Genomic DNA, 20,828 nt, shown 5'->3' on the forward strand with positions numbered 1-20,828 from the left:
TGTAACTGTAGTGTAAGACTAATGCTAATCATTTTTTGTTATCAAGGGAAATAGGCATTTCATAGATTTCAATGTAGTAGCTTAACCAAAATTAGATTTACCAGAACTTGTAGCATAAGACAGCTGTCATTGTCTGTCTACAGCATGGGTGGATGTATAGGTGCTCACTGGAAGTGAAACACTAAATATCTGTCAAGAACATTGTGTTAGTAGTTGAGGGTAACACGTTTTAACTTTGATTTATTTTAATACAGAGTATTCCAAGCAGTAGCAGGACAGTGAAAGTGATTTCTGTGCTCGCTAAATGGGGAAACAGCAATCCCAGTTAGAATTACTAAGACACTAGGGAGATTGATACAGTCAGCAAGAAAGAAAGGTCATTCCCTAATGTCTGCTAAGAGCACTTACAGATTTTTTGAGAGGTCTGAACACATTCTTTTGACTTAAAGTGATTCTACACAGGGGGTTACTAAAGATTTAAGTGTTCTTACAGAGCAGAAATTAAGAGAACAATGAGAAATGGTCAGCTTCCCCTGTGACATTATGTTTGTAGGACTGGAATCTGGAGTCCCAGAGTGGAACTTAATGATACCAAATATCCATTGATGAAGAAAAAGCAGTTAAATTAATGCATAACTCTTTCTCAGCATTTTTCTAGATTTGACAAGTTTGAATTAGTCTGTCATCAGGTTATTCACTATTGATTTTAGTATTGATAAAAAGTATCTTGTATGGAATAATTTATTCACTACAGCTCATTGCAGGGGAATTTTGCAGATACAGAGGTGACAGATTTAAGTGACAGAAGGGGAGGATGGAAACAATTTTTTTATGAAAGAATCTGAGAAGTGGGATTGTTGCCTTACAGTTAACTTAGGGTAATGGTAATAGTAGTTAATATGAGGACTTCAATGATATAGTGAAGACAGAGTTTCATAGTATTCAGAAGGGAGTTCCCTTTTAAATAATGTCTGTTAAATGCTTAGTTCAGTAGGCCTAAAAATTGATTCTTTTGAAGCCATGAAGTCGTCATCAACCTTTGAGAGTAAAAAAAAAAAATATTCTTAGACAGGTTGTCACAAATGCTTCCCTTTGAAACAGCTGACCAGTGTAAAAGAGTGTTAAAAAAAATAATTGAATAATCACTTGCCTGAATGCATGTCCATTCAGTTTTCTCATATCTTATGTTGTAATTTTATGTCGGTGCATCATGAAACAATTAAGTGACTTGATTATGATTAACTGATATGTGAAGTTGAGTGTTTGACAAACCTGGAAAAATCTGTGCAAGACAAACTTTTTAATTAAAGATCTTTTTAGCCTAAGCTTTTGGGGGGTGTCAGGAAAGCTGTGTGACTCCTAGGTGAAGAAGGCTATTTAAAATCAGCTAGTACTGGTTATGTTAGCCAGAGAAAGTTGGCGCTGAGCAGAGGAATATACTCTCACCATCAGAGTTTAGTATATCTAGCATCTTGCTATGTATACCACAACGCATTCTGACCTAGTTTGAAAAACCTTATATGAGAAAACTGAAAAGTGATTGTGAAATTTGGCATGACTGGTGTGTATTACATAAACAGTGTTTTATTCTGTTATAATTCCTTGCACCTTTTTCCTGTTTCTGAATATTAAAAAAATGTAGGCAAGCTCTAAAGATACAGGGCAGTTGTATGCTGCATTACACCATCGGATCTTGGCCTTGCGGAGTAGAGTGGAACAAGAGCAAGAAGTCAAGAGTGTAGCACCTGAGCCAGAGGTAACGCAATCAAATGAGGAAGACAGTGATGATGATGTCATTGCACCTTCAGGATCAGTTGGAAGTGGTAAGCAAGAAAGACAACAGAGTTTCGTGTTTTCCATACATTTTTCTGTTGTTCTTTAAGGCAGACTGTCCTCTCTGTAATTGTATATTGTAGATGTACTTCTGGCCTGTAACTTCTCACAGGTGTTTGTGGAATAAGACTCATTGCATGAATTGCCTTTTTGAATGCAACTGTTTCTTGCTGCTTCTCCAAACCGGTAAAAAGGCCCCTGCGCTGCTTCCATCTGAGTTACACGTCACAGTTTAGCAGAGGTTATCTGTGCTTCAAGTAGTCCTAGCTTTGTTTACAGGATTTTTGAGGGATGGTTGAGTTTCATTATTGTCTTCAACATGGCCAAGGCTTGCACATAAAACCCGAGATGACTGTCTTGGGCTACTTTCAGCAGGCAGAATCCAGACTGACCCTTGAGTAGAGTGCTATTTGGAAAGCAGAAGGTTTACAAAGGGGCATGGAAAGAGTGTAATTAATTTCATTGTACGTGAGGAGACCATAATTTAAAAAAAGCGCTAGTCTTCAGTTTGAGGAAGGCTTCCTTCTGTACTCCTGACTTAGAAGTCATCTGTGTTTTGCTTTCCTATGGCTTAGAACTTCCAACCTTTGACAGAGACCAATCTTCCATCCTGATTCACTGCAGGGGAAAAAAAAAGGAATGAATATGAACAAAAGCAGTGGGTGGATTGAAGAGGCTGGAAACTGAGCTTTTAGGCTCTGGGATGCTACTAGGATCCCCAAACCAGATTAGTCAAGAACATAAAATTCTGCAGCGGACAGAACTTAATCTGGAGAAGGAAGATGTAAGGCAGGGGGAGGGGGAACTCTACAGTTCTCATCTGTCATTGAAATCCTAAACCTGAGACTTCTGTAGGCTTCTCAGGTAGGGTCTCTTATTGTAAGGCAAGAAATAAAAGATACTACTTATGACAAAACTACTTTGTTTGTTTCAGGTCCTAATGATGAAGGTGATGGGCAGAATGTTGGCAGCACATAGCAGATGTGAGCCGATCTGCTTGCAAGGCTGCTATCAACACCATCTTGCAGGCATCTCTGGATACCCCAGGCCAGCTATTATTTCAGGCAGTGTTGAAGGCTCCAGGACTTAAGAACTGTGCATCCCTGTTCTGTTTGTTTGGTTTTTTGGTCTGGATCAGTAGATTCCACACAAAAAAAGCAGACTTGGAAACTACCTGAATGTGGTTTGGGACGTGAAAGCTCATCATATTGATGAGCCAAAAAAAAAAAACCCCAACAAAAAAACAAACATTTCCCCTCTTCCTTGTAATTGAAATGGCACATTACAACTTGTCACAGCTTTTCATTGGGACCTTTTGACTGCTTCTTCAGTAGTTCATGTCTTGCAGGCCTCCGAGATAGAACTTTCCGACACGGTTCCAACTCGAATTCTGCTTTCATAACCCCTACTCCCCCTTATGAGTTTCTGCCACCTGCAGGGAAACCGTGTCCTCACCAGTTCCTACGCTCACTGACTGCCCTTTTGGGTTCATTCGGTTTTTGGACTGCAGATGGGGCAGACTGTTTTTACCTTTTAATCCCACCGTAGGTTGTGGACACCGTTGTTCCCTGTCTAGTGGGTTTGTAAACAGAGAGAAACAAAACATTGTGGTTCACCAGAAAAGCTTTTTTAATGCGGTAATAAGAGACTTCAAAGTCCACAGGATGTTTTGCTAACTTCTTTATTCCCATTTCATTATTATTATTTGGGGATTTATATTGTGGTGATACTTTTTTATTTTAGTTTTTCAATAAGATGCTCTTGTGTGTTGAAAAAGTGAAACTATTGTTTTGTACTGTTCTTTTCTGTTACTATTTAAGGGAGAGCAAAGCCACTATATATAATAGATGTTGCATACAATTTTTCTTAGAAAATTATATGTTTCTGTGGCTACAGTAAAGTGTAGGAGGCATACAGGTTACACCTTCAGAAAAGTTGATGGGGAAACAGCTGTTAGCCCTTGGAAGAATAAAATAGGCTCATGTAATGAGCTCTGTCAGCCATTAAAATAAATCTGTATAATAAAGCAGCTCTCATTTAATGGCTTGATTCAACAAGCCATTTAAGCACTTGCCTGACTTAACTACATGTGAATAATCTTACTGAAGTCAATGCAACTATTCATGCTTAAAGTTGAGTACATTTTTAAATATCTTGCTGAATTAACGGCCTTAAATAGAAAATTAACTTCTAACCCTTCCTGTCCCTGTTCTGTTTCCTGAAGTCTTGCAGCACGAAGAAAAAGGTAATATTGCCAGCTTTGAATAGTTTGGGCTGAAGGATATTGTATTCTGTTCCACCAAAATAAAAGCAAGAATGTGTTTTCCTGTGTGTAATTCTGAAGTACTCCTACTGTAACTATAACTCACTTTTTGCTTTGGATGTTTTCTAATCATTTGGGCCTTTTGTGTGAAAGTTGAGTTTTATTTTGTTATTAAAACATATGGTATATTCTTGTCCAGCAAAGTTGGAATTTGGTAGTCACTAAGAACAGTGACCAGGTCACTTCCCCATAAATTCCCCAAACTGTTCTATTTCCTTTATAAATAGTTTACTAATAGATAATTTCTCACTTGCTTGCTTTCTCCTGTAGGTTAAGGAGATCTAAAATGCACCATTTAAAAGAAAATTAAAGGGGAAGAAGCATTTAATGTAGCATGAATTGAAAATGAAAACCCAGGTTGTAGCACAAAAGCAACTTTGAAATTATTCAAATAGCAAAACAGTCCTTATTGCCTCTATCTTAATGAAACACACTTTTCACTGGGAGTCAAGAACATGGTTTTACCTGTTGTCTGTTGTTAACCATTGCTGGAGATGTAAGGTGTTGGGGCAGGGGCGTGCTTTGCTTTTCCTGATAGCCTGTTGAAGGAACATCTTGGATTACTTTTCCAGGGAGTGAAAAAGGCTAATGATAAGCTGTGCCACTGCATTTGTGATTTCTCTGGATTGTCTGCTCATGCCTTTTTGCATTTTATGTTTTTTTTTCTCTTTGGTTAAAAAAACCCCATAACTATGCACAAACCTATTGATGCACCCCTTCTCATGCAGCTCACTAACAGAAGCGTAGCATGTTTCTTACTACCCACCCACACAATTGTTTCTGCATCACAAGGTCTGGGGAACTTCTGTATTTTCAAATAAGTGATCTGCATTTTGTATCTTTTTACACTGAAATACTCAGATTTAAACTACTCTTTTCAAACAACCTTGCAGCATAAAGCTGCTTGTTGTCAACATAAAGAAAATTAATAAGGTGTCTTGGTCAGCAGGGCCTACTTGTGGAGAAACGGGTGTTACTTTCTGGTCCCAAACTCCACAGGGTCTGTGTAGAGTCTCACTTTCAGGTGCTTTACCTAAAATGAATTTGATGGTGCATGCAGATTGAGAAACACGGAATAAGTATTCTTGCTTTGGGGTTTAGTGGTGGTACACAATCACCTACAGCACTAAAAAAAAAAAAATATCTGGCAACTATTTACTGATACAGATTCTATTTCAGCTGGAAGCTTTGCATATATGTTTATAGTGAAGAGGAAAATACTAGTGTGAACCACTACCAGAATTGGCCATAGATTGAGTTCAGGCCCTGCCCAGCAAGATGTAGTTACTTCACTCTCTGTTTTAAGCCTTAGTAAACTAGTGACAGTTAAAACCAGATAATGCCATTGTGTTTTGAAAGATTTATGTAAGACTGTCATCAAAATGTATACGGGAACTACCTTAAAGCTTTTATCGGAAAACAAGCAAAGAAAACACCCCAAGCCCTGTGTTGTATTTCCTGTGCTGGGCAATGGCTGTTAGAAGGGGAGGTTGATGATAACCAGGTTTGCCTTCTCCCAACAATCTTCCCCTTGCACCACCCTCCTGCTGCATCTTTGCTCTTAGGTCTGTTGTTAACATATGGATGTTGCTAGCAATTACTGTATATCTTGTTCTGGGCTGCTGACTGATGTGGGCACAGCCTTTCAAATTGTCCAGGAATAAAAAAAGATACTGAAGTGTAATAAAGTTGAGCACATCTGATGAGGACAGTGTTGCAAGAATGGTGGTGTTACTAAAACCAGAAGTAAATCTCTTATCCATAAAATTAAAAATAAGATTACAGCCACAGAATATACAAACATTAAGGTAAGAAAATGTGTAGTTACAACAGCTCTCTGTATCCAGTTCCCAGTGCATGATGCTCTACTTCAGAGAAGACGGGGCAGGGAAAGATCTAAATAAACTAGTCCTCAGCAGTCCTCCACTGAAACCAGGCTGGGCTGATGTCCAAACTGTTAGAAGCCTGCAGGAATAAACCTCCAACTCTGTAATGACTCTCCCCCCATTCCCAGTCACTGAGGTATCAGTTCCATTGCTTAGGTATTGTTGCCATTAAATGACTAATCCTAATCCGCCCCACTCTGCAGTTTGACTGGCCTCTTGTTCTCCCAGTGAGTGTAGAAAATGGTTTATTTCCTTTCTAGAAACATGTTACATATTTGAAAATTTACCATGTTTCCCTGTAATCTTCTCTAGTTTTAGGAATTCCAATTATGATAATTGCCATAATTTGTCATGCAAGATTTCATTAAACTGACTTTTCACTGTGTGCTTTTCTCCCCTTGTTCTTTGGTCTTTCTGTGCACTGACTTGCCTAAACTGAACTCTAGACTCCATTATGCAGGTAGCAGATAAATTTAAACAATGTTATAAAGGTATTTTAATTTTCCAGGGTAACTTTTGTTCCCCCCATGAAGATCAGCACAGAGCAACAGTGGTGCTAACAGAGAATTGCTAAACTAGACTCTTCAAGTCAATCTTAATTCCTGTCTCCTAGGCTATGGTACAGGTATCTTGCAAAGAAATGCTCAGAGATAATTTCTGTAAATAAAAGTCTCTCACTTAAAGATAGCGTTTAGAGTTCTCTTTCGGCTGCCTCCTTTCAAGGGCTTAAAGATAGGAAAGCTGAATTGACTCATCAAGAACGCTGGTAGTCAATTGCTGGAGGTGGCAGTGAATGCCTTTTCTAAGGATATCTGTGAATTGAACATGGTGTATTTTAAATGAGCCATCCCTAGTCGAATGCTGGTAGCTTGCCTTCAGCTCCTAATGAAACCTAGGGAAAGCAAAGTAGTAATGTTGTATTTGATGATGTCCTCCTGTTCAAGAGACCAGGAGGTATCAGTCAAGCCCAGCTTGAGGGCATCTGCTGCTCGTAGCAGTTATCTAGGCAGTCCATGCAAAGCCTTGGTCTGTACTAATTGTACACATGGGAAACGCTTTTTATATTGACCACTGGAAAGTAACTCACTAATTGTAGTCGATTTTGCAGACAAGATAAAATTCCTGTTCTGGAGAGTTCAGAGTGTGAGTTTAGGTGCAGATAGGAGGTCTGTTGAATAAGGCCATACAAAAAGCTCCCAAAAGAGGGGAGGATGGGGAAATGTTTTGAATGTGACTTGCTGGTGGGTGGTTCTGTCCTCATTTCTAAAAAAAGTTTCAGAGGTAGAAGGAAACAAAGTTATTTGCAGCTTCTAGTATGATGGTAAGTCAGTACCCCCATTTAACAGTTAAGGGAACTAATACTTTGTGTATTAGCTAACTGGTTTGTAGCCATAGTCTACAGTTAATCATAAACTATTTGGAGTCAAGTTAGATGTTTTAAGAGTAATGTTACTTACCTGGATTGATTTTATGTTGCCTGTTTATAGTAAGATGAGTTAAATCTTAACAGTAAGTGAAGTTCTCTAATGAGCAGTGATTGCCTAGGAGCTGTCTTACAGCATTCAGAAGCCTGAGGACAGGCTTCTGAAAAAGAAACCATAGCAGCAGTGCGTCAGTCCCTAAGGTTAACTGTGGTCTATAGGTAAGGCAAGTTAAGAGCTGCACAAAACCAGGTGCCATATATTGCAGCTACAGGCTTTGTCCCTGCTGCAGACAAGGAGAGAAGTTGGGAAGAGTATGGGTTCCACCTCACTGGTCTGTGGAAGGAGCGGTATCAATCCTCTGCTTGCAATGTACACTCAGGACAGAATAGCTTTTAACAGCTGCTTAAAGCCTAGAATGCTCTTCATTACTTAACACTATTAAGACTTAGTGGCTTCCCTGTGTTTATATTGGGGAAGGAGCACTTGCACTGTGTGCCACCATGCAGCCATGGGGTTTCTAGTCCTGCTGTCCGTAACAGTCACACAGCCCTTCGTTAGATGTGCTTAGAAAGGACTTGGCAGGAGGAGTAAAGCTGCCCTATAAACCACTTCCTTTAATAAACTGCCAGCGAATACTTGATTGTTGCATTTGGTGTTGCGTTTGTAAGAACAGCCCCCCTTTTGGGGCACAGAGGAAGTGGCACAGCGGCCCTGCTGCTCCTGCTGGCTACAAGGGACAGCGTGAGACTGGACTGAGACTCCTTCTGTCATTAATGCACCCCATACCAACCCGTTCTAGAACAGACGCTTGAGACAGCTCTGGAATGACTTCTCTCCCCATCCACGCCAGCCACCCCAGCAAACCTCTGCTATGCTCCAGCCAGGTGCCAAGCCACAGATCCCCACAGCACCCCGGTCCCTGTCTGTGCCCCCTTCTCCTCTCCCTGCTGCTGAGGCTGGGACAGCTCAGACCACGCTACTGTCCGGCAGCCAGCAGCGCTGTGCTAAGTGCTGGTAACAAGCAGCTATTTCTTGTAGCACCTCCAGCTGCTTTGAGCTCCTGTCCTAGAAAAGGGGTGCTGTGGGGGACTCCAGCATAATTGGGAAATGCACAAGTAAAGTATCTAATAAGCTTTTCACATAAAGCGGAAAGAGAAGTAGACATGTGAGAGACAGCTTAAGCCAGGCGTCAGTCGAGTTACTTCTTCCATTCAGCTGTTGGAGTTACTTTGATGGTGGGGAAAACAGAACTGGAAAAGCTTGGCTTGAAGGCAAACCACTGGGCCAGCACGGTAGCGGGCTGTTGAATGTTATTAGCAAACTGAGAACAACTGGAAAAAGAAATACATCCAGTATAGCCTACAATACAGCGTGGCCTAAGTGCATGAAAACATCTTTATTATTTCAGAAGGAAAAACTGGAGATACAAGTATAACAGTATACAGAGACAGCCAGAGAATTAGAATACAGTCCTTGAAAATTTATAAAAAACAATCCAAGTACTATTTACTTATAACTATAGCCCCTACACAACAAAAAACCACCCCACCCTTGCACATGAAAAACCCCCAAACCACAACAGAACAGCCAACACTGAAAAATTAAAGGATCAGAGCTACCAGAAGTGTATGTTTTAGGTTTAGAGACAGAGCTGCACCATCTGAAAGCAACTTAAGAGCCACGGATTGGGTGTGAGCTGAAAGCATGAAACGCAATTACTGTTCTGAAGGATCTCCAAGGGCACGCTCGAGCACCGGCCAGCTGGAGGCAGGACGCCGGACCCGCCAGCGAGAACCACGGCAGAGACAGCGGGAAATGCCGGAATGAGGTCGCTGGCCCGGGGATCGCGCCGTGCTGAGGTACCCACGGTGTTTTCAGCACCAGCTCAGCTCAGGAGAGCTGCGCTCATTCAGCGTGTAGCAGGGGCCTGGTCACTGCCGGAGGAGGCCGCGGCTCAGGCAGACCCGGGCCCCGGCAGGCCCCGCCTCAGGCAGACCCGGGCCATGGCCAGGAGGGCGGCGCGGCGCTGACATGGCGGGCGGGGCGGGGCGGGGCGGGGCGGGGCGGTGCCCGTCCTCTCGCGAGAGCGCGGCGGTGCTCGCGCCCGTGCCCTTGCGGCGCCATGGCGGGCTACTGGGACGGCCCCGAGGGCCAGGAGTGCCCGCGCCGCACCTGGCTCGCCACTCGCGTCGGCGCCGCCGCGGGTGAGGATCGGGGGGGGTCCGCGGCCGGCGGTCCGGGGGGGGTCGGGAGGGCGGCGGCGAAGCGGGGCCCGGGCGGTTACGAGGCGGTACCGAGGGGAGCCGGCGACGGCGGCCCGGCCGGGGCTCGGCGACGGGAGCCCCGGCGGCGACGGCCGGGGCTGCGCTGGCTGACGCCGTCCTGTGTTGCAGGCTTGGTCGGGACGGCCTACCGCATTGTACTGCTGCAGCCCAGCTCGGCCCTGGCCGCCTTGCAGATGGCAGCCGCGGACAGCGTCACCATGGGTAAGGGCCCGGGGCCTCCCTCCCTCCGGCCGGCGGTGGCGGTGCCCCCGGGTGGGCGCTGCCGGGTCGGTCGGTCCCCTGGGCCGCCCTGCTCTGCCACGGCACGGGCAGCCGCCGGTGCGGCCTCCTGGTTCAGCCCCCACCTTCACCTTGGATTCCGTGCTCGGTGCTGGTTGGTTTTCCTCCTCCGCAGGCCTCAAAGGAAGGGAGTTATTTTAAGGATGGAAGGCAAGAGCCAGAATGCTAATGTGCCTTGAAAGAAGTGCAAGGCTTTACAGTTGGTATTTCCTTTTGCCATATTTCCTCTAACACGCTGCTTACTTATATGTCAAATTGGAATAGAATAGTTATTCACACATGGATAATATTTTCTGCTGGATAATGTAATACCAGTAATCATATGGTGATGGCAAAAGAAACTCCTGGATTAATGCTTGAGACAGAAGAACAGCCGTGTCAGCTCAGGCTGAAGATGCATCTGAGGCAGTCTCTGCCTCCCATGTTCTTCATTTAAAGCTATGTTCTTTAAATAAAGTTTAGGTAATGCATTTTTTGCAATCTAGAATAAAAGGTACGTATTTTCAGTATTTGCAAAACAGCTGGTTTCTGGGCAAAAGTATAAGCAAGCTTGCTCCTTTATTTCATATATTTAGGCATTGCACTTAATAAATTACACTTGCTGAAGAGCAAACACAGTGGTTTTGATGGCAAAAGGAAAATAAATGTGGGTTTTTTCCCATCATGCTGTATAGCCAAGAAGAAACCACTTAGTTGTCTTGAATTGTCTGTGTTTTGCAGGAGAAAGTGGTCCCTGAAGAGGTAAGCAGGGAGCTGAGGGGGCTGTTCCAGGTGCAGGTGCAGATCTGCAAGGCTGAAGCTCCCCCAGCCCCTTGGCAAGTTCCAAGACAGTTTTCTTCTCACCAAACTCATCTTGTTTTTCAGTCTAATTTAATGGTTTATATCACCTCTGTCTCTCCCTGTGCACTAGTGCTCTGAACTGGAAGCTGGTTCACAAGCAGTCCAGATCTGGATTTTTGAGTTGTTCAACTCTAAAAGAGGACCTGGAATCTCCTGTAATGAGTTGAGCCATAAAAAGTCATTATAATGGACTAGATAATGTAACCAATTATGACTTTGATAAATCCTGTAATCTTAAACGAGCATATTGAATCCTCTCACCAGTTCTCACACCTGAGGAAGGGCTTATCCTGTCCACTGTTAAGGGGCCAGAACTTGTGTTCTGAAGCAGTGTGTTTCACCTGCAGACTCCTTGGTCCAAAGCAGAGAAGCTGAAATACTGTCCTTGGCCTGTGGGTTTTGTTTCTTCAGTGCTCTTTTCAGTTGATTATAGGATCAGCATAATTGCATTTTTTTGTGAAAAACTGCAGAGGTTTGTAACTTGAGCTTGTGGTTTACTACTTTACCATAGAGATTGAAAATTTTTATCCTGGATATTTTTGTTGTTCCCAAGAAAGATGAACTGAAATCTGCAGGTGGTGCCTGGTAGCCAGTTCCACATTTCATTATCAAAGAACCTGTATTACAAACCAGGAAAACCTCTTAGTGTATTTGCTTGACACAGCTATTTGCTAAACTTTTCAGAGATATAGATTTTGGGTCTGGTGGGATGAGGTATGTAATTCAGTGGACAAGACAATGCTACTTTGCAATTTCTTAATTCAATATATTAAATCAATTTACAAAATCAAAATCAGTTTACAAAAAGAATACTTTACAAACTCAATCCATTTTTCTACTATCCAAAAATCATTGCAAGCCCTAGGCAGGCAGAGGAGTAAAGTGCCGGGACAAACTGACCTTAAGGAGAGTAGAGCCGTCTGAGCTTCTCTACCTGAATCCCTGTGAGGCTGGATTCACAGGGACTCGTGGGCTGAGTTTCAGCACAGAGCCCAGACAGAGCTCTGCTGGGCCCTACACCCCAGGGGAATGTGCTGCAGAGAAACCTGCTTCTCTCTTCTCTTACCCCCTGGCTGTTTGGGGGCTGCCCCATTGCCTTATCTGGAGGGGCTCTTACTAAGTCTGAGCTAAGAAGCAAGCTGGATGTGGTGGCGTTTGTCCGTAGCCATTCGAGCGCACCTGCCTTGTGTGCTGGCACACAGCAGGGTTCCTGGGGATCCAGCTAACGGCTGAGCTGGACCTGCACGGCACAGAGGTGGCTGCGTGGCTGGAACGGAGGAGGTACCGGAAGGAACAGGATGGGACTTGTATAACGCTGAGTCTCACTACAGTGGCTAGGATATGATGCCCCTGGGTAATTAGAAGCAGATCTTGCTTCATTTTCCTCTTTTCTCCCAGAGGAACCATTGTACAGCACCGTGCGTCTCAAAAATGTGCTTTGTACATATGTAATTCTCAGTTCCTTGAGGGGTTTTGTTTTGGTTTTTTACCTCTTCTTTACAGCTACACTAGGAGCTGTGTTTGGCCTAACTACCTGCCTCAGTGCCCAAATCCGAGAGGAACCAGAGGATCCCTTGAACTATTTCATAGGAGGCTGTGTGACAGGAGCTGTCTTAGGTGCAAGAGGTAAATGTGGATAATGCCTGTAATGAAATGAGCCCTCTCTGTTTTTAGAAACCTTTCTGTTAGGGAGAAATGTAAAATAATCTTGATGTCAGGCTTATTTGGTAGAGATTCATCTCAGCACGTGAATTCCATTTCATGCCAGTTTCGTTGACGCTCCATTGTACAGGTCTGCTAAAATAAATACTGCTCCAGAAGGAGACCAGAGATAGAGCTGACCCAGTACTGCCAATTATAACCACCAGTTATAACCTGGAATTGCAGCGTATGAAAAATGTAATTGTGGAAATTCATGTTTTCTTGGCAACAAATGTAATTTATTTTACACAGAAAATATAATTTAACATCTGCCTTGTGAATTCTTTATGCACTCTGAGGGACAAGGTGTATCTTGCTGCTGTTGCTCCTATGGCATCTTGTCAGGCTAGATTAGCTCCTGCAGATATTTATACAGCGCTCTTTTTCTCTAAGCATTTTCAGACTCAGTGTTAAAGATGTGAGGGATTTATTTAAGTTGTAATTGTGGTGAAATAGAATTTATCTTTACTCTTCCTAGTCGCTGAGCTGATGAGAGTTCGAAGCAGTGATTGTTATTTTTGTCACTGAAATAAGCAATTTTTCAGTTTTAAATCTTTTTTGCTTATTTAAAAAATAAGAAAAAAGATTGCCTATGTAAGGAGATGGGGTAGTGGATTATAGAAATTGATATTTCAAACTGCAAGCTCAACGCATGAGAAAACTTAATTTAAAAAAAATCACTTTTCTGATTTCTCCTGGCAAACAATGTTACTGATGGCCAAGGGACTGCGCGTAGCTCATGGAAAAATTGCAGAGTCTTTTGAGATCTACTGTATAGTTCTTGTGCCCTAACAGATCTTTTATGGTTTGATTTGTTTTTTCCAGCTCACAGTTACATGACTGGTACCACTGCATGTTTGGGGTTTGGAATTACCGCTGCTCTAATGAAGATAGGTAACAAGGAGGGCTGGAGGCTGACAGGACCTCCCAAGCTGTAAATGTAGCCTTTCCCCCCTGCGAGCTGTCTTCTGAATGCTGTATGTAATAAAAAGTTGTGTAATAAAGATACTATCTAATCAGCAGTTGTCACAAAATTTTGACATTGTCCGGCTGTTTACAGTGTTGGGGCTGAGATGCAAAAAAGGTGGAGCCGTTGGAGAGGAAGCTTCGATCTGCTGCTCCTTGCTGAGATTTCTTTTTCATGCACTAGTCGCTTTGCCTCCATGTCTCTGTGTTGCGCACACAAGCTTGAGGGGTACAATTACCATTTTCAGCCTGGTCTTTTAGGAGTTGTTCTTGTAATTTCGAGCGGGTCCTGCAGGATTTTTTGTCAAGGATTGGGATTGCACAGCACTGAGACTATCAGGAAGGGTTTGGAGTCAAAACTTCTGAAGAGGCACTTGGCTCTAGGTTGAGGATTAGGAATTTGGGGTGGGGGCAGGAGGTATAGATTGCCCACAAGGTGTTTGGGAGCCTGGGGACTTTCTCTGATAAGCATTTACGGAAGTCTAGAGCCCACACAGGGTTAGAATTGGGAATAGCTGAAGTTGGAAGGGACCCCTGGAGATCTTCCTGCTCAAAGCTGGAGCAGGTTGCTCAGGGCTGTGTCCAGTTGAATTTTCTGTGTGCAGACAAGCATGTCCAGCAAAGCCACCAAGAAAGTGTAGAGGCTTGAGTCACAGGATGCATGAGGAGGGGCAAGGAGAACTGCATCATGCAGCCTGGAGAAAAGAAGGTCAAGGGCTGATGTAATACCATTTTTTTCACAACTTAATAGTTACAGAAAAGGCAGGCTCAGGTGCTCAGTAGAGGATGAGAAATAACAAGCACAAGTTGCAGAAAGGGAAATTCTAACTAGATAGAAGGAAAAAACTCACAGTTGGAGTAGATAAGTGCTGGAAAATGGACTTGGAAAGGCTGTGAAATCGTCATCTTTGGGGACACACAATTCGACCAGACACATGGGAATATGGGGGCACAGGGACAGGGAATGTGGGCGCCAGGGGAAGCAGGGTTGTGGGGTAGGGGAACACAGGGAGGTGTGAGGGGAGGGGACAGGAGATAGGGGAACCAGAGACAAGGAGACTGGGGGACCCAAGGACAGCAGAGGAGGGGACAGAGCAACATGGGGGGACACACGGTCACAGCCAAGGCAGGCTGTGCTGCTCCCTGGTATGTGTTCTCTCTGGGCAGGGGGGGTCCTGGGGGGGTGCAGGATGGTCCTGGGGGTGCTTGGGCCTGCGCCAAGGGGCCGGTGTCTCCATGTGCTTCCTGGCACCGGGGCTGGGGGATCCCCAGCTCTTCAGTGCGGGGGTCAGTGGGGCTGGGCTCCAGTTCAGGAGCACAATGGGTAGGGGGGGTGTCACCCCCCATGGGGCTGGGAGAGCAGGGGGGGTTGTTTCTCTCCCACCCAAGGACTTTTGAGCGGGGCCCTGCTTCACCCTGGGCTCTGGAGGTGAGCAAGGTTCAGCAGGGTCTGATGGGCCAGAGACCCCCAACAGGACCTGCCCAGGGTAACCTGGGGTTTGCAGCCCTGCCTGCACCTTCCCGCTGCCTGAGAGAGGAAAAAACTCCTGGCAGCTTCCACCCACCCCACTGCCTGTCCTCAGGGAACCCAGGTGTCCCTATTGCCCTGTCCCAAGGCTCCGGGGCCTCGGACCTCCCTCTGCCTGAGCCTCTCCCAGCTCCCGGCCATGGCCACGTGTCCTGTCTGGGCTATAATTACCCGGGCGCATTCCTGGGGGGTCACAGGAGCTTCCCGGAGCAGTGGCAGGCGGTAAGTGGGAACGAGTGCGTGGCAGTGCGTGGCACAGCGCGGCATGCCACGCGGCAATGCAGGACACAGCATACAGCACACACCACGCCAGGCTGCAAAGCGCGTGGCCCGAGCGAGGACACGGCACAGTGTGCAAACACAGCGAGCAACACGTGAGGCACCACTCGTGACGGGGCGGGAGGGCAACAGCATGCAGCGCACCGTGGTGTGACACAGTGTGCCGTGCGAGGACCAGCACACCCTGACAGTAAGCAGTAGAAGAGCGTGCATGACGTGCAACATCACACACAACTCGCAGTGCAGTGCAGCGCAACACACGACAGGCAGCACAACACGCGACAGGCAGCGTGCAGCAGTCGCTGCCACATGCCAAACCAGTAGACAGGCAGCTTCACTGGGGAGCTGTTCTGGGGACCAGTGGCTTTGCTGCTGTTGGAGCACCAGTAGTTTCAACTATGGGGCAATGGTTGGGGAAGGGCTTGGTAGCTTCTGCTATAGGGCGGGAGGTTTGATGGGGGACAGTGGACTGAGCTATGGGGCTGTGGCTTTCAGTTGGGGCAGCAGTGTTGGCTGTGGGTCAGTAGCTTCATCCTGAGGTTGTCCTGAGGGGACATCAGCCTCAGCTATGGGGCAGTGACATGGCCTGTTGGTCTCATCTATTGGGCTGCAGTTTTGCCAAGGGGCATTAAATTCCACTGTGGGGCAGTAACAGTTCCTGGTGGCCTCAGCTGTGGGGTAGAGGCTTTGGCAATGGATCCAGTGGCTTTCACTATGGGGCAGTGCCAGTGGCAGGACCTCGTGTCCCCAGTCAGGACTCCTGCCATGGGCCAGAGGCTCTGGCTATGAAGATGGCACTCTGACCCCTCCTGCTCCATGTGTTCCCACAGGCAAGATGTGGGTTGCAGAGGGGCCGGCCCCAGCCCAGTGGAGCCTGTGGGATGGGGCCCACGCCAGACACTTCCTGACCACAGCCGACCACCTCCGCACCACAGGACAGCTGGTAGACGTGGCTGTGGGCCCGGAGGGTGACATGGCCCATGCTGTGGTCCTGGCCTCCATCAGCTCCTTCTTCCTCCACTTCCTGGAGGGCAGAACCAGAGAGCTGCGCCAGGGCCCCCCACCCCGTGTCCCTCTGCCACCCGGGGCCACGCTATGGGGCTGGCGAGCTGTGCTGGCCTTTGCCTATGGGGGAACTGTGCCTCATGGCCGAGAGAAGGAGGTAGAGGAGGCCGCCCGGGCCCTGGGGGCCCCCCGAGTGGTGGCCGCCTGTGCCCCGCAGCTGGAGAGTGACCCCCAGGAGGGGGGTCCCAAGCCCCTGGAGGAGCAGTGGGAGACACTAAGAGCCATGGAGCAACTCCACGCCAGCGGCCTGGGCTGCGACCTCCAGCTCCAGGCAGGGGACGAAGTCATCCCAGGTGAGCCAGGGGTGTGGGGGGTCCCTCTGGAAGGGCTGGGGAGGGGGACAAGGCACACTGGGACAGCCGGGTCCCCTGGCAGGTGTGCCAGGGGCTGAGGCTCCAGGCAGGGACGAGGAGGTAGAGGTGCCTGCACTGCCCCCACCGTTCTTCCTCCTTCCCCCTAGTTCAGCGCCTGGCCCTGAGCTGCTCCTGTGACTTCTTCCGGGCCCTCTTCACTTGCCCCATGAGGGAGGCCACCCACGACCCTGCCGCCCCGCTGGCCACAGGGCTGTCCCCAGCCGAGCTGCGCCTCCTCCTCTCCTTCGCCTACACTGGGGCTGTGGCAGGGCCGTGGCCCGCGGTCCTGGAGGCAGCCGAGACCTCCCTGCGCTACCAGGCCTGGGGGCTCCTCACCCTCTGCCTGGATGTTTTCACCCATGGCCTGACCCCAGAAACTGGCCTGGACGTGCTGGCCTTTGCTGTGGCTTATGGGCTGGCCCAGGTGGGCCGCATAGCAGAGGACTACATCTTGGCTACCTTCCCCAGTGTGGTGGCCACACCAGCCTTCCTGGATCTTCCTGCACATCTTCTCATCCGCCTCCTCCGCTCTGATGGTCTCAATGTCCTCCATGAACTGGAGGCTTTGGAAGCAGCATCCCGGTGGCTTATGGCCAATGGAGATGGCCAAGAGGATCTAGCCAAGGAAGTCCTGTCATCTGTTCGCTTTGCCCTCATGTCCGGCCAGGAGCTGAAGAAGGTCCCATCAGTGACTGCAGGGGTAGCTAACCCAAAGGTACTCCACGAGCTTGTGGTAGCAAGTTTGGCCCCCATGGCCGAGCTGCCATGCCGGGTGCGTTCCTTGCAAGAGGTGCTGGTGGTTTGTGGTGGAGATAAACTGACAGCCAACCTGGCTGCCCGGAAGCCTAGCAGACACCTCTGGTTTGCCCATCGCTACCTCAGTGCTGTGGGGCTGGTGAAGCAGGTGGAGTGGCGGGCACTGGGGCACTTTCCTGATGGCCCACGCTTCCGTCATGCTGTAGCTGTGGTGGGCAACATCCTCTACGTCCTGGGTGGAAAGCGCTACTACGGGGTCCGTGACACCCTGGCCAGTGTCTACAGGTGAGGGCTACAGAGGACCTAGAGGTGCTATGTGGCATCAGGACATTGTGGGATCAGAGGATGTGTTGGTGGAGCTAGAGCTGCTCCATGGACCCAAGACATTGTGGCATTGCAGTTGGTCAAGTGGCTCCAAGACATTCTGGGATTGGCTGGGTGTAAGACTGGGAGGTGCCCTTCCACTCTGGGATGTTACAGGCTTTTTGGGGGTAGGACAGCGAAGATCCTATCTGGAGATGCCTCAGGGCATTATGGGTTTGGTATTGCCCAGAAGGAGGGGATATTCCCATGCAAGGGGACCATGTGGCCCCAAGGCATTATGGGATTGGCTGGTTGTAGGTGGCTTGTTGCCCTCAGTGGTGCCAACATCACCTCACGGCATTGCAGGTAACAGGTAGTCTCTTTCCCCTTTACCTCTCAAACCCAGGTATCAGCCTATGGACGATTCCTGGGAGCGCCTGGCCAGCATGACCTGTGGGCGGAGCTACTTTGCTGCTGTGGCACTTGGGGATTTCATCTATGCGCTGGGGGGCAGCTCGGGGGAGCTCTACTGCACAGACACTGTGGAGTGCTATGACCTGGCCAACAACACCTGGAGGTGAGACCGCTCCACGTGGACACCTGCTTTCCTCTGCCCTAGCAGCCCCTTGCATTGGCCAGTGGTGGCCCACTGAGCCTCCAATGGAGAATGGGCCTACAGTGGCCTTTGGGAGAGGTCTGCTGGGTGTTGAGCAACCGTGTCCCTTGGAGGTCATTGGGTGTTAGTCAGTGATGCTTCTTGGGTGGTGAATGAGTTTTTGGCCAATAGTATTCACTCAGGGTCTGTTGGCCATCTGCCAAAGAGGTGAATCATTTAAACATCTTCCAGCTATGTTCATTGGGTGCTCTGTTGGGTGTTGGCCAATATTGTCCATTAGGGAGTCTGCTGTGGGTTGACCAGTGGTGTCTTCTGGGGTCTACAAAGTGTTGAACAGTGATGGCCCTTGGGCATCCATTATGTTTTAGCTGATGCTGCCCACTGGGGCTCATTGGGTGTTGGCCAGCATTGACGGTTGAGCAGTTAATGGAGCCATGGCTCACTGGGGAACTCCTGGGCAGGCAGTCACCATGGGGCAGCCCTGCTTAATCTGGCCTTCACCCTCCCTCCCTCTCTCCTTGTCCAGGAGGTGCCAGCCCCTGCCGATGGCTCTGTGCGGGCACGCGGCATGTGCCCTGGATGGTGCCGTCTACGTCTCAGGGGGGTGTGATGAGGCATGCCAGTGCCAGGCGGCCATGCTGCGCTACATCCCGGGTGCGCCTGTCACACTCTTGGCCCCCATGAATGGCCAGCGAGCTGGGCACATCATGGAAGAGGCGGGTGGGCAGCTTTATGTGGCTGGGGGGCTGTGCCAGCGGGACGGGCAGACTGGCTACAGGGACCAGCTGGCCTTTGAGGTCTACAGCCCCAAGCTGGACATCTGGGTCCTCCTCAGCCCCCTGCCCCAAGCCCATGTAGTTGGGGGCGCAGCTGTGCTTGGGGGGGAGCTGCTTGTACTGGGAGGGTACAGTCATGAGACCTACCGGGACACCCACTTGATCCACGCGTACCAGCCGGGCACTCGGCGCTGGATCACCCGGGGAACTTTGCCCCATGCCTATACTGACCTCCAGGCTTGTGTCCTCACTGTACCCCCTGCTTTGCGTGGCCCCAACTGCCTTGAGGACCCCTCAAGGTCACCTGACACCCCCAATAATACTTAGGGGGGGGCTTAAAAGCTCTGCACCCCATACTGGGATGCCCAGGTAGCATCCGTGGGCACCTTTATGGGACAAAATCCCGCCCTCCCAGATCCCTTTCCTACAATGGATCCTGTGGCTTCCATCAACCCCCACCCCCAGGGTACATGCCCTAGACTGTGGGGACCCCACAGGACACTGTGCCTCCCCTGTGCCTCCAGGAATACTCACTCCCCTGCCCTGATCCCTTCACTGGGAGCTGGGTATCCCTCAATTTCCCCCCACACTTGGGTTGAATAAAAGTGCCTCCTGAACTGCCCATCTGGGTCTTGTTGTTTCTGCTGGGGAGCCCAGACATCCAGGTGCTTCTTGCAAGGAACGGAAGAGCAGGAGACCAACAGCCTGAGTGTCCTGGATGGGTGGTGGTGGGCACCAGGATTGCCTGGATTCCTGGGTCCCCTGGGGAGCGGTGGATGGAGGGCACTGGGCCTCTGGGTGCCTGTGTTCATTGGGCATGGGGTGCGTGTGTCTCAGGATTGAGAGGCATCTCGGGGTGCATGGGGAGAAGCATCTCAGGATTGAGAGGCATCTCGGGGTGAGGGAATAGGAGAGTCCTGGGGGTGCCAGGGTTTTGGGGTAGATGGCAGGGTAGATGGGGGCATTGGGGGGGTCCTGGGGGCTTTGGGGTTCCTAGGTGGTTCTGGGAGGTCTTGGCTTCCTGGAGTGACCTGGAGTGCTTGTGGAGAGGTGGAGAATCCTAGGGAGGACTTGCAAGGAAAGGCAGAGGTAATGGGGATTCTGGGAGATATTGGGGTACCTTTGGGGAGGGAATTGAGGGTTCTGGGATGTGTAGGGGAGGGTTGCAGCTTCTCATGGCTCCCCAGAACAGTATTTTAGATGTGGTCTAATGCGCGCTGAGCAGAGGGGGATAATCACCTCCCTTGGTCTACTGGCTATGCTCCTGTTAAGCCAGCCCAGGCTTCTGTTGTTCTCTCTTTGCAGCCAGGATGTGCTGCTGGATCTTGTTCACCTTTCTGTCGACCAAGACACACAGGTCCTTTTCCGTAGCTCTGCTCCCTAGCCAGTCTGTCACCCACCAGCACTGTTGTGGTCTTCCTTCCAAGGTACAGGACTTTGCATTTGTCCTTGTTGACTTTCATCAGGTTTCTGTCAACCCATTTCTCCAGGGTGAACGGTGCTCCCTGAATGGTAGTCCTGTTGGATCAGATATGAACCGATCCTTCCCAAGCTGGTGTCACCTGCCAGCACGATGAAAGCAGACTCGGTCACCTCCTCCATGTCATTGATAAAG

At 48.5% G+C, this 20,828-nt stretch overlaps 3 protein-coding genes and 1 long non-coding RNA gene across 6 annotated transcripts in view; 3 read left to right on the forward strand and 1 right to left on the reverse strand.

Moving 5' to 3' along the window:
- RANBP3 (RAN binding protein 3) overlaps window positions 1-4,154 on the forward strand; it is a 53,418-nt gene extending 49,264 nt beyond the window's left edge. For all 3 annotated transcript variants that reach the window (XM_072845078.1, XM_072845075.1, XM_072845076.1), the window contains 2 exons: window positions 1,643-1,823; window positions 2,768-4,154. In XM_072845078.1, coding sequence (XP_072701179.1) covers window positions 1,643-1,823; window positions 2,768-2,811 — 225 coding nt within the window. In that variant the 3' untranslated portion in view covers window positions 2,812-4,154. The remainder of the gene's footprint in view (window positions 1-1,642; window positions 1,824-2,767) is intronic.
- On the reverse strand, window positions 1,765-9,541 carry LOC140643400 (uncharacterized). Its single transcript, XR_012039568.1, has 3 exons — window positions 9,186-9,541; window positions 4,622-4,695; window positions 1,765-2,451 (listed from the first exon to the last, which is right to left on the reverse strand). It is a non-coding gene; the product is annotated as an uncharacterized lncRNA (long non-coding RNA).
- Window positions 9,538-13,590, forward strand: NDUFA11 (NADH:ubiquinone oxidoreductase subunit A11). Its single transcript, XM_072845079.1, has 4 exons — window positions 9,538-9,670; window positions 9,860-9,952; window positions 12,374-12,496; window positions 13,397-13,590. The coding sequence occupies exons 1-4, from the start codon at window positions 9,589-9,591 to the stop codon at window positions 13,507-13,509; spliced, it is 411 nt and encodes a 136-aa protein (XP_072701180.1). The 5' UTR covers window positions 9,538-9,588; the 3' UTR covers window positions 13,510-13,590.
- Window positions 13,591-16,179: 2,589 nt separating this feature from the next.
- Window positions 16,180-19,540, forward strand: KLHL33 (kelch like family member 33). The gene is made up of 4 exons (XM_072845797.1): window positions 16,180-16,702; window positions 16,870-17,803; window positions 18,228-18,398; window positions 18,964-19,540. The coding sequence occupies exons 1-4, from the start codon at window positions 16,180-16,182 to the stop codon at window positions 19,538-19,540; spliced, it is 2,205 nt and encodes a 734-aa protein (XP_072701898.1).
- Window positions 19,541-20,828: the final 1,288 nt, after the last annotated feature.

Source organism: Ciconia boyciana, chromosome 24 (assembly GCF_034638445.1).
Source record: "Ciconia boyciana chromosome 24, ASM3463844v1, whole genome shotgun sequence".
In the NCBI taxonomy this organism is placed as follows: domain Eukaryota; kingdom Metazoa; phylum Chordata; class Aves; order Ciconiiformes; family Ciconiidae; genus Ciconia; species Ciconia boyciana.